Source organism: Acanthisitta chloris, unplaced genomic scaffold, assembly GCF_000695815.1.
Source record: "Acanthisitta chloris isolate BGI_N310 unplaced genomic scaffold, ASM69581v1 scaffold37957, whole genome shotgun sequence".
Classification (NCBI taxonomy): domain Eukaryota; kingdom Metazoa; phylum Chordata; class Aves; order Passeriformes; family Acanthisittidae; genus Acanthisitta; species Acanthisitta chloris.
In genome coordinates this window covers 15,279-26,657 of record NW_008681627.1, presented here as the reverse complement: position 1 = coordinate 26,657, position 11,379 = coordinate 15,279, and the positions used below count along the sequence as shown (strand labels likewise).

The 11,379-nt window shown below is 40.1% G+C and overlaps 2 protein-coding genes across 2 annotated transcripts; both read left to right on the top strand.

Annotated features, from left to right (window-relative positions):
• The first annotated feature begins 233 nt into the window (after positions 1-233).
• LOC103805520 (beta-microseminoprotein-like) lies at positions 234-2,529 on the top strand. Its single transcript, XM_009078171.1, has 4 exons — positions 234-242; positions 783-882; positions 1,427-1,529; positions 2,400-2,529. The coding sequence occupies exons 1-4, from the start codon at positions 234-236 to the stop codon at positions 2,527-2,529; spliced, it is 342 nt and encodes a 113-aa protein (XP_009076419.1).
• A 448-nt stretch (positions 2,530-2,977) lies between these two features.
• On the top strand, positions 2,978-9,961 carry LOC103805519 (beta-microseminoprotein J1-like). The gene is made up of 4 exons (XM_009078170.1): positions 2,978-3,076; positions 7,817-7,925; positions 9,025-9,127; positions 9,832-9,961. The coding sequence occupies exons 1-4, from the start codon at positions 2,978-2,980 to the stop codon at positions 9,959-9,961; spliced, it is 441 nt and encodes a 146-aa protein (XP_009076418.1).
• Positions 9,962-11,379: the final 1,418 nt, after the last annotated feature.

Below are 11,379 nucleotides of genomic sequence, written 5' to 3'. Positions count from 1 at the left end.
CTGGAGCAACCCGTCAGAACAACCCTGTGCTCTCTCATGCTTCTCCAGTCCCTTCTCCCCAGTACAACCATCATTACAAAGTTATTCAGGCTTGTACAAGAGTCCTGGTTGTCCAGCAGATCCAAGAGAACATATTTGAAGAACTCTTATAGATGTTTAGCTGTTGCCACCACTAGACAAAAGGAAGCGTGTACTGTGACAAGTCCAAACCTATGGCTGCATGGTTTGACAAGATGGCTCAGGTGATGCTAAACACAATGTACAGCACTCAAATTTTGCCCTAAGACACAAATTTGTATCTCTTCTCTACCCAGCCACCTATTTCAAAAAACCTACTGGGATATAATTAAACCTGACATCTCCACTCCACTGTCAGATTTGAAGAAATTGCTGTACCCAGCAGTGAAGCAATCCAAGGCTATACAGACAGTGATTTGCTGGAGAAATAGCTAAAGTTGATTCACAAGCAATGCATAAAGTACTGATACAGGTCCGATAGGGCTTTCAAGTGTGTGCTACTGTTGAAGTTTTTGTGATTTTTAGAGGTTGGACTTCAGCAGGGGTGATACTGCTGACACATTTATGTCATATCATTCTGTATCTTCCCACCTAAATAAAAAAAGTCATCAATGCAGTGAAATATCTGGAGTGTCCTTTCCAATATTTTCATGTACACATAAGGTTATTTCTAATTTTGGTTCAGGTTCAGTGGTAGCTTTTGAAAACACCGATAATCAATGTAGAATTAAATTCATGCCACAGGCTCTGTGTTTCTTTTACAGAAGAGCTTTCTGTCTTTCCTTGTTGCAATGGGCATCGTAGTGACCCTGGGTGATGCATACTGCTTTCATAAAATGAACAAGCCAGATGAGCCTAAGGACGGTAAGAACAGGGAAGGTCCTCCCACTTGATTGCTCTGTGGTAGCAGAGCTCTGTGGTGGCTCTATGTGTGCTGCCAGGAAGGGCTCAAAGTACAAGGGAGGGGGGAGATGTCAGAAAGACAGAAAAAGTACTTCCAGCACCAAGTTGCTCAAAGTAAGATGAAAAACAAAGTCTTTCCCTGGACTGAGTATGGTTACAGCAACATTATTGCTTTGGTGGGAGGTTGCTATTGCTATTCCAGCACATGGAGCTGATGCAGGAGTTGAGTAGTTCTAAATAAAGTCTGGTGCCAGGTGGCAGATGTGGCTGTTTGGTTGCTCACTTTGATCCCAGATCTGTCGCACTGAAACTATCTCTAACAAGTGAAAGAAAAACAAGTCCAGGCTCTCAAAATAGTCTGGGTAATAATCCATAGAACAAAATTGCTTCTACTTTACTATTTACAAGAAAAACATTTTCAGAAAACTTGAAGTACTTTTAAAACACTTTAGCGTTTATGCAAAGGCTTAAAGAACATGTTCTGTTTTGCTGCTGTCTTGTGCAGGCTGCATGTTGCATGGAAGGCTGTACCCCTTTGGGCTCACTGAGAGGACAGAAGATTGCTTCAGTTGCCGCTGCAATGCAGTTTCAATGAGATGCTGTTCCCTGTGAGTCTGGCTTCTTGGTACCATCATTGCCTGTAGAATGACCACATCTTTCCATTTGTAGGGGATAAAAGAGTTTCTAAGGACACAAGAGAACCTTTTCTCACCCACATCACAGAGCTAGTGAAAGCCACATATAGGTCTTGATCATTTGGATTCTTAGCTGTGTTTACCTTAGCTCACTTTCTGCTGACAGGGAGTGGACACAGACCCTTCAAGGCATATCCAGTTGGTGCCTGCCTTTCACGTTTTAGGAACTTTTGAACCCCTTTTCCACTGCAGTTAAGTCTTTCCTTAGCAGAGAAAGTGGGGTTAGGAAGGAATTAATTTCACAAATGACTTAAGTGAAGTTCCTCTAAAATGCTTATGATGATCTGAATCCCTTTCTGGAGGTGCTTTTCTCCAATGAACATGCTGCCCCTAGAATGAAAAGGCTCTGAAGTATCTTTCCAACATCCTCCTTTCATTTTATCCTGCCTTCTCAAAGGGTCAAAATGGCTTGATATTGATCTTTCCCTTTGTTTAGGTGACACTCCATCTATCAGGAAACAGCTACCACGTTCTAAGCAAACTGGAAACAGCAAAATATTAATGGAAAAAAAAGAGAAAACATGCCAAGTCACACTGTAGAGTGCTGTGCTAGAAATACCTATGCTACTGCTGAGCACAATGGTACATCTACACAGTACAGTGCAGCAAGGCATCATCTGAAGCCCTGGAAGCTGCAGCTCTGTGGCACTCAAGCTAGCTTAGCTGGCCTTAGCCATCGTTTCAGAGATACCTCATTCAGCATTAAGTCAAGCTACACTCACTGAAGTATTGAAACTTTTATTGCAGTCAAGCTAACGTTTGCTTTCTCTTTGCCAATTACAGCTTTCATACTCCTGTTGGTTATGACAGGAAGAACTGTAAAGTCGTTTTCAACAAAGAAACCTGTAACTATGATGTGGTGCGGAAGAATGACCCCTCAAAGGAGTGTGTGGTCTATTCCAGTATTGGCTAACATCTGCTCCAAACCTTTCTGCACTGTGGAATTCCTCCCTTTCCTACAGATGCTTTGCCATCACAGAGAAGCCCAAAGATATGGGAAATCTTGTGAAAGAGAGTACTTCAGCAGCTCCCTTCTAATCTCCTAATCGTTCTAATTCAGTATACAAGATGCATAATCACATACAATATCTCTTTTCCATCATTATTTGCATTGGTATCACTGTGCTTTTTTGACTACAATAAATCCAGATGAAACATCTATAAATGTGTCATAATGGTTGTTCTTTTTTTATGTAATGACATGGAGCAATGCCTTCTTTGAGAAAGGAATGCATTTGCCTCACTACTCTGACATGCTGTAAACTAGTACCCTGGCATAAGGCACTTTCAGAATTTGCAGGTTCTATTCTAGCCAGATGTCAAAATCCATTATCATTTGGAAGGGATGCACTGTGTGGGACATGCTGTACAATGACTCCTACTCAGGGCACATGGGAACACACCTGAACTGCTACAGGAATTTTGGTATGACCCATGCTGCTAACACCTCTGACAAAACAGTGAGGATGGAAGATTGTTATCCTTTTTCTCCCCTGCTTTTTTTTCCCCCTTATTCTGAACAATGTCATCACCCAATGGCAGTGACTGTTCATCTCCATTGCCCACTATGACCAGGTGTCCTCCTCCAAACCCAAGTCCTGAAACACACTGTGTTGCATTAATGGTTCTTTTTCACACTGAAAAAGAGATCTAGATCAGCCCCTGGAGACACATTTCCTCATGGCAGCAGAGCTCAAGGCACTAATAAAAGGCAGATGTCTTCTGTCTCTTCAGTACAAAAATTCTCCACATTCCCTGGAAAGTGAAGTCCAGCTTCAGAGCTGGGCTTCAAAACTGAGTCTTCCACCTGGGTACTGGTAATCTGCCCACATATAGGAGACCAGACAAAACCCTGTGAAATGCTGCTTCTGTCAGGCCTCTTTTCTCAAGAATTGGGTATTAAAAAGCCACAATGGACTGCAATAAACTGTTCTATTGTTTGAAAAGAAACATGCCTTCCAGAACAAGTGGACTGTTTAATGAAGCTCCATGATCACAAGTCTGTTCTCTTGTAAAAGTATGAGGTTACACACAGCTGAGCATTCTTAGGGCAAGTATCTTCACTTGGCCCAAAATCAACTCTCCACCTCTATTTATTCAACAGGGAGACTTGCTCCACAAGAGTATCCATCTAAAGCTCTGCCAGCTGTCAATAAAATCATGAGGATTTAATGCGGTGTATTTTCTCTGGCTTTGCTTTTGGTAATTTGCTTATGAACATTGTTTTAAACTTTTTTATGGCTCCACTAAAGATATCTCCTTTTGGGGGAAAAAAATCCAAGTACTTGGCAAGCACATACTTCACCTTTTAAAGTTCTCTGCTCTGCAGGCTGGATATCAGTCAATAGCTCTGTGTTTCTGTACAGTTGGTTCCTGCAAGGATGAAAAATGTGAGCGGCCAGAATTAGAGCCAGTTCAGCTTTTTTCAGTGAGAATATTTGCATAAGCCTTTTTAAAATCTGACTCCCATTCACTGATATAATCATGCCATTCCTCTAAATGCAGCATACGCAAATAAATGTTCTCACTTTGCTTAAGGTTCTAAGGTAGGTTTTCCCCAAAGAGGTTTTGTATTCTGCTGGAGAGGAATAGTTTTGAAACTTGTCCTGAATGACTTCTACGGTTCTCTGCCAGTTCATGTCAAAATTACACAGAACACAACCTCAGCTGATACCTGAAGGAATGTTCTTGCTTGCAGAACAAACAGCTGCAGCTTCTTAGGGGAAGTAATATTTTGAGCATGGAGATGAAAAGGCTTCTTATCTAAATAACTCATAGAACTGTTTCTTGAGAAAGTTTGGGTTTCATACTTTGTGGATTTTTTAATCCTAGTTTTAAAAATAAACAGTTTCATGAATAACAAAAATGACTTGGAGGTTCCTTGTGGATTATTTAGTTTGAACCACTGAGAAGTGCACACATCAAGATTAACACCCATTTTGTTGTGGCCTGGAACTATGTCATGTGATACGGAAATTATTTCAGAATTGAAAGTTTTCCCTACCAAAATCTTACAAAATAAGGCTACATTTTCTTCTAAAACTTATGAAAATTAGTTTATTATCTCCTAAGGTAACATTCATTTTCTTAATATTAGTAGCTAAGACTTAGATCTTCCTGTCCTTCTATGTGCCTTGCTTATCACTGATTCTTCATCCTGGCATCGTGACTTGACGGGATTTTCCAGGCTAGCTGAGAAACTATAATGTGTTCTAAAAATGCATTTGCACCTTGGCAAGAGGGAATTTCACTTACCCACAGAACTGTATGGGTTAAAAAATTGTTTCTCATCCCATTGAAATTGCATTGAATTAAGACTGAAATTTTTCTCAAGGCTGGGGACATTTCTACATGTGTAAGGAGAGAAAGTAAAAGAGTGTGTCCAGATTAGAGGAGAAATGGTATTCTTGTCTCCAGCTTGGGCCTCCCAGATTGAATTGAGACGTCAATTCAAATTTCTTGTATGCCACGTGTTACCTGAAACAAGTCACTCGCACAGCCTGTATACCTTGCTATAAAATTAACACCATTCTTTGCTCATTTCTATGCTGGGAGGAATCTGAGATAGGCTTTGAGGTTTGTGGTTATATGAACCTCAGAGCTAACAAAAGCATTCCCATCTAGGCAAAACTTCCTTCTACCACCTTTACATTATGTTTCTGTGTCAACAGTGCACTGTATATTTTAGTGTTGTTTGCTTGTGCCTTTCCTTAAAACAGACCTCCTTTCTCACACACAAATGTGTCAGACTTTGTTTAATTGCAAAACCAATGTACATGATACATAACATTGTCAGTTTAGAGTCAAGAAGAATTTATTTGCAAAATTGTGTTTGCTTGTGATCTGAGAGCTGATATGCCTCATGCTTCCTCTTGTTTCCTCCCTCTCAACAGTGATGAGAGTCAGTCTGCTGGTCTTAGTGACTGGATACACCAAGTGCTCCAAGGAGTTCTGCTCTTACTCTCTCCTGCAGAAAGCTGATCCCTCTCAAGAATGTAAGGGCAGTACAGAAGTACTGGGTTAAGAAACAAGGTTCTTGGACTGCTTTCATTTTTAGTGCATCTCTTCTGTTTTTTAATTGTTCACAGATACTAGCTAGTTTATTGGGCTATTTTAAGAACCTGCCTGGTCTGAAATTATGCTGAAAAAACAAAGTTGATAATCTTGTATTACTCTCATTGTCTCTATGGTCATCACTGAGATGCAGCCAAAAGTTCCAGCTGAAGAATGCTAAGCAAAAAGGGACTGTAATTGACTCCTTTGCTGTCAATTACTGTCCTATGTGCTTGGAAAGTGTGTCTGACATATATAGCCTCTACAGAAAAGGATCCATTTCTCCCTGGCTACAGGGTTTAAGAAAGAAAATATATGATGCCTGTTTTTCTCATAGAGGACTGAGCATATGGATCTTCTACATGATGGAAAACTGAACAAGAAAGAAAACAGTTATCTAGGACCCATTTTTTTAAACCCCAGATGGTTCAAACTAAGCATGCAAATTCTGTTGTGAGTGACAACCACTATTTCTCTAATGGGTTTCTTAGGGCAAGTGCTGAATATTCCTTCCAAGCTTGAAATTCCTTTCAAAGTACTTCCTATAATTGCCTTCCAGATCTGGTGTGGCATAAAAGCCACACCTATTTCTTCTGTGCATGTTAGAACAAACCTTCTGTATCTAATAGCCTTATTTTAATAATGTCCACCCCATGAGGTCATTTTGCAGGAACATCATTGGCGCAAGACATGCATGGTCAGTTTACTCAAGGACTGTTATCACAAATTCCCTCTCTATATAAGTTCTCTAAGAAGATGAGCTTCCTACAGGCAATCTCCTTACTGAAAGCCTCATAATTCTGCAAAAATGGTGAGTCCTTACATCTTATACTAAAAAGACAGTGGTATATTGCTTTAGATTTTAAAGGACTTTCTGTTGGATTTATCTCAGTAGTTGACTATCTAAGCAACTTGGAAAAAGTATAAATACTGTGTTATAAGAGCAAGAGTCAGACAGAGGCACAGGTAGGTGAGAATCTTGAGTAAAATAAACCAGCACATATATAGCAGGAGATGTCTAAGAGAGTCCAGCTAAGGCTTTATTAATACCTCTTTTCACTTATATGTAATGTTTGGGGCTAATCTCTTTTCTGGCAGAAAGTAGTTCTGTTGAATTTCAACCTAGAATTGGCCTTCATTTCTGTGAAAAGTCTGGATAATATCTGAACATTTAGTTAAACTCAAAAACATTATCTTGATTTTTACTCCTTTGCCTCTCTGTTGCAGTTTTGTGGGTCTTAATCTCTCTTCTGCAAAATAAAATGCTAGGTTTGCCTCCTCTCATTTCTCAGGGGGAACTTCTTTTCATAAGTCACCAGTTCTACTCTGTCTGAAACAGAAACAAGCACATACACTAAATGTGATGTGTATGTGATTGTTTACTACTGGTCTACCTTTCCTCTCTTACCAAGCTTTTAAATTAATCACAGCTAATGCCATCTTAGAATTCCTTTGTTTATTTCCTTCCTACCCTCAATGAAAACCCTTCAAATATTTCAAACTTATATTGAAGGGTAAGACACTAGCTGAGGAACTTCAGCTGAACTTTCAGCAAGAGCTGCTGACAAAGTTCACAGAACATAGAATAAAACAGGTTGGAAAGGACACCTACAAGTCATTTGGTCCAACCTCCTGTTCAAAGTAGGGCCAAGTCTGGACCACTCAACTTCAGCTAAAGTTACTCAGCTTCTTCCTAATCCTTCAATATTTAGGTGAAACATTCAGTAGCTCTTCAGATTCCAGTGAAGAAGTTTTTGCAACTATGAGTGAGATTAGTGGCAGAAACACTCAGTGACCAATCCTATGGAGAAAATAAGGACAAGAAAAATTAACAGGGAGGGGAAAGGAATATAACACACTCCTTTTACAAACAGCATCTGGGTCTATCAGTCCTGTATTGGGCAGTGCAAGATTTTAACAGCTTGGAAAGACAGACCTTTCTTCCCCCTCCCAAATGATGCTCTGTTTGTGCTTCTTTTAAATGGTTCAGCATTCCTGATTGTGTGTTGAAGTGTGTAAACTGCAAAAGGCAATTGCAATTTTATTTGATACCACAATGTATTTTCCTGTTTCTAATGGTAGTAATTATCATCAAGACATCTTAATAATTACTTAAGTATTCATTTGAATTCTGTTTTCTTGTTCAGAAAACCATCTTGGCATGCCTTCTTGTTCTTGCCATTAGTGTGCCACTGTCTGATGCTTCTTGCTTCCTTGAGCCATTCAAGCCAGGAATGTCTGATGGTAAAGTTGTAGGTAAGAAGTCAGCTCTCCTCAACTTGACAGACATTACCAGAATCACTGCCTGATTTGGTTTGCCCATTTTGTGCAATTTATCACAATTTAGGAGTGGAAACAGTGAGAGAAACCAATAGGAAGTGGAGGGGGGAGGGACTGGATATGGAGAGAGAGGAATTTATAATATGTTATAAAAAGAAGAGGTTATTTGAGGAGAATCACACAGTTAAAATTAAAAATTAATTTATAGGCTTGGTTGATCCATCTGCATGAGGTAATAACTCATGTTTTCACTATGGAAGCACAGAGAAACGAGGAGAAGGACTTTTGTCTAAGTGTGTATAGTCACTTCAAAGCAGGAAACAGATTTGGAAGTGTTCAGCACCACTGATAAATTTACTCATGACTTGTTTCCCTTTCCCAAAGCAAATTCTTAGGAACAGAAAGGCTGGTTCCCTTGAGTCTGGGACTGCTCTTCCTGAACACAGCTAGTCTATCAGTCTACAGATGAGTGGAGCTGCAGGAAAATAAGTACTCAAAAGAGAAGCATGCAATTATTTGGACACAAGAAGAGCTGATGTGTGCCAATGTACAAAATAAACTAAGTGTTCTAAAATAGAGCTTTTTCTGGGAAAGCTGATGCTACTACTAGAAAAAAAATGAATTAGCACTGCCAAAGAAATGGAACATTTATAGGCAAAGACACAACCTAGAACACTCACATCCTCCCCTCTCTCTTGTTCTGTTCTCATAAAATTCTGCTTTCCAGATCAGTTATTTAGGAAATCTATTATGTGACTGTTGGACAGGAGCTTTATATCCAAGATGTGCTTTTCTTCCTGCAGCTGAGGACTGGGAAAAGTTTTCCGGGCAGATACAGTCTTGCTCTAAATGAGCACAAGTACTTAAAGATGAGTTACTCCAGGAAAAAGAGGGACACAGGACACTCTTCTCCATGCATTAGAATAGCGTGTCCTGGTCTGCTAGGGAACCTCCATTTTTGCCAGATAGGGATGTTAATGTGAAAAGCCAACAAAGATCCCACCCATTTTCTACAAGCAACAGTGTTAGTGCAAGAGGTCTGACACTGAAGGCTGCTCACATTCTGTGTTTTCAGGCTGCCTTGACTCTGAAGGAGTGGTGCATAAATTCGATTCTAAGTGGAGAAAAAACTGTGATGATTGCTCCTGTTCCAAGCAGGGAATTGGCTGCTGCACTAGGTGAGTGCAGAGCAGCATGGGGCTTTCCTCTCTGCTGGCATGATACAGCACAAAACACTTCCCCTCACACATGGGTTCCTGAGAAATGACCATGCCCCTGCTCTCACTCACTTCATGTCACAAAGACATGTATTAATCCAACACCATCATCACTGAACATGCAAAAAGTTCCTTTGAAAGAATATTTAACAAACGATTCTTGATTTAAAATATAAAGAGAATTTAATTCTTCTTGCAGTTAAAATTTCAGACAAGTTACTGATTCAAGAGAGAACATGTAGTTATTTAAAACATTTTTATTGTTCATAATCCAGATCTTCCCAAAGCCACACATTGCCCCATTTTCCTCTGAGAAGCAGCTAAAGATACACTGTCCTGCCTGTAATTTTTCCTGTGGCAACACCCAACTGCTCATGCAATTCTGGTTCCATACTGTGGGTGAGCAGAAAAAGCAGTGATATTGGAATAGCAAATAAACACAACAGATGTCCCTTGGGTGTAAATCAAATCAGTAAGCTGCAACTCTCCCCTCACTCTGTTTAAGCAGCAGGCTAAGTAACATTTGAGTTGGGAGTTTTGTGCAAGTTCCGTTTCATGCTCCTGAACATCTCGTCAGGATAGTCTCTTCAGATTAAAAGTGTCATCTGAAATGGAAGCTGTTTACTTCTTGGTCTCATCACCTCTTTTTCTTTTCCCAATGACAGCTACATGAGACCAGTGGACTACGACACAGAGAAGTGTGTAAGCATTTTCAATGAGGAGACCTGCTCTTATGAAGTAGTGGAGAAGAATGATCACTCAAAAGAATGCCCAGTCCATTCATGGGTGGGTTAATAAAGAAGAATGATAGATTTGGGGGATATTTCCTTGTATTGTTTTAAGGGTTCTCCCTCACAAATTCAAAACCACTTAAAAATGCAGTTGTTGAGAGAAATCTACTCATAAAATCCAACGCATAATAAAACTGAGTATCTACTCAGAAAGATTCCCTTGGTTTGTCTGTCTTCTGCTTCACCATGAAGAAGGAACTGACCTATTCCTTCCTTGAGATCAGAAATTAAAGCTCATTTTAAAGCATCTTTGGTAGCTGATAATCTTAATTATACTCTAGTCTTTCTTCAGTGCCAGGGAGTATATTCTGTAATCTGTACACAGCTGTACCTTATAGCTAAAATAAAATCAGATGAAGAATCAGAAATTCATGTGACTTATTTTCAATTTGAGGATGGAAACAAAAGAATCAACATTCCAAAAACCATGGGAAAGAATTTAAAACTACTTCCAAAACTTTCTGAACAGTTTTCTGTGTTAATGTCTTATTTGATTAACTTTTATCCTGTATGGCTCCCTGGAGACAAACGTATGAACTGCAAGAGCTATCAGCTACCCAACCTAATCTGGCACTACCACTGCACTGACAGCACAGCAGACCCAGTCCACAACATGAGGTTAGGGTAAAAGAAAAGGTCCTTTATTCAGATTAACTCTTAAAAAATTCAAGTTATTAAATTGGCCAATGGGCAGCACTGTGACTGGATGGAGTGACTGAAATGGACTGAGCTCAAACAGGGAAGAAGCTCAGCAAATCCACCAGAGTAACTGAGAGGGAACAGCTCTCCTTCAGTGCTCTGCTTCATAATCTTTATGGCACATTTATTCAGTTGCCTCTTCCCCCAAGTGACTGTGAGCATCCTATGTCTCCATGCTCTATTTCCCTGTAACAGGAAGGGCATGCCAATGCTTCTGCAGTTCCTCATTTCAAATTATGGAACAAGCATATACCTTGTCAGCAGGGCCCAGTCCTGCTGTCCACAGGGGAAGGGCAAACCTCAGCTTGTGTCAGCTTTGACCTCATGTTCTCCAGTGAGTTATACAGGATTCTAGGAATTACACCCCAGTGTTTTATTCCACCTCTACTTCCCTAATCCTGTTGGCTACTTTCTTTTATTTGCCTGTCACATGCCTTCTTGGAAGAGGACCTGCAGTAATGTACTTTATACAATACTGCACTTGCATTTTATACAAAAGCTGTCAATGTCACCGTGCAAATAGACTGAAAGTGTCACAAAGCCTAAAAGTCACATGAAGAGCAGTGACAACTACATCTACTGAGAAAAAGGTAAGAGGGTTCCTGCATGATTTGAGCTGCATCTGTTCCACTTTCTCCTTTCTTGGCTACACAAAATGTGTGACACTGACTGAGGTCCCGTGCTTCACATCAGCTGAGACACAGGTGTCAACAGACTGCCAAG

Excerpts from the sequence above, each read along its gene's own strand:
- LOC103805520 (XM_009078171.1), top strand. Across the intron at positions 883-1,426 it reads GCCAGATGAGCCTAAGGACG|GCTGCATGTTGCATGGAAGG; the intron begins GTAAGAACAGGG and ends TGTCTTGTGCAG. Across the intron at positions 1,530-2,399 it reads TCAATGAGATGCTGTTCCCT|CTTTCATACTCCTGTTGGTT; the intron begins GTGAGTCTGGCT and ends TGCCAATTACAG.
- LOC103805519 (XM_009078170.1), top strand. The coding sequence starts at position 2,978 with ATGCTGTACAATGACTCCTACTCAGGGCACATGGGAACACACCTGAAC. Across the intron at positions 7,926-9,024 it reads GTCTGATGGTAAAGTTGTAG|GCTGCCTTGACTCTGAAGGA; the intron begins GTAAGAAGTCAG and ends CTGTGTTTTCAG. Across the intron at positions 9,128-9,831 it reads GGAATTGGCTGCTGCACTAG|CTACATGAGACCAGTGGACT; the intron begins GTGAGTGCAGAG and ends TCCCAATGACAG.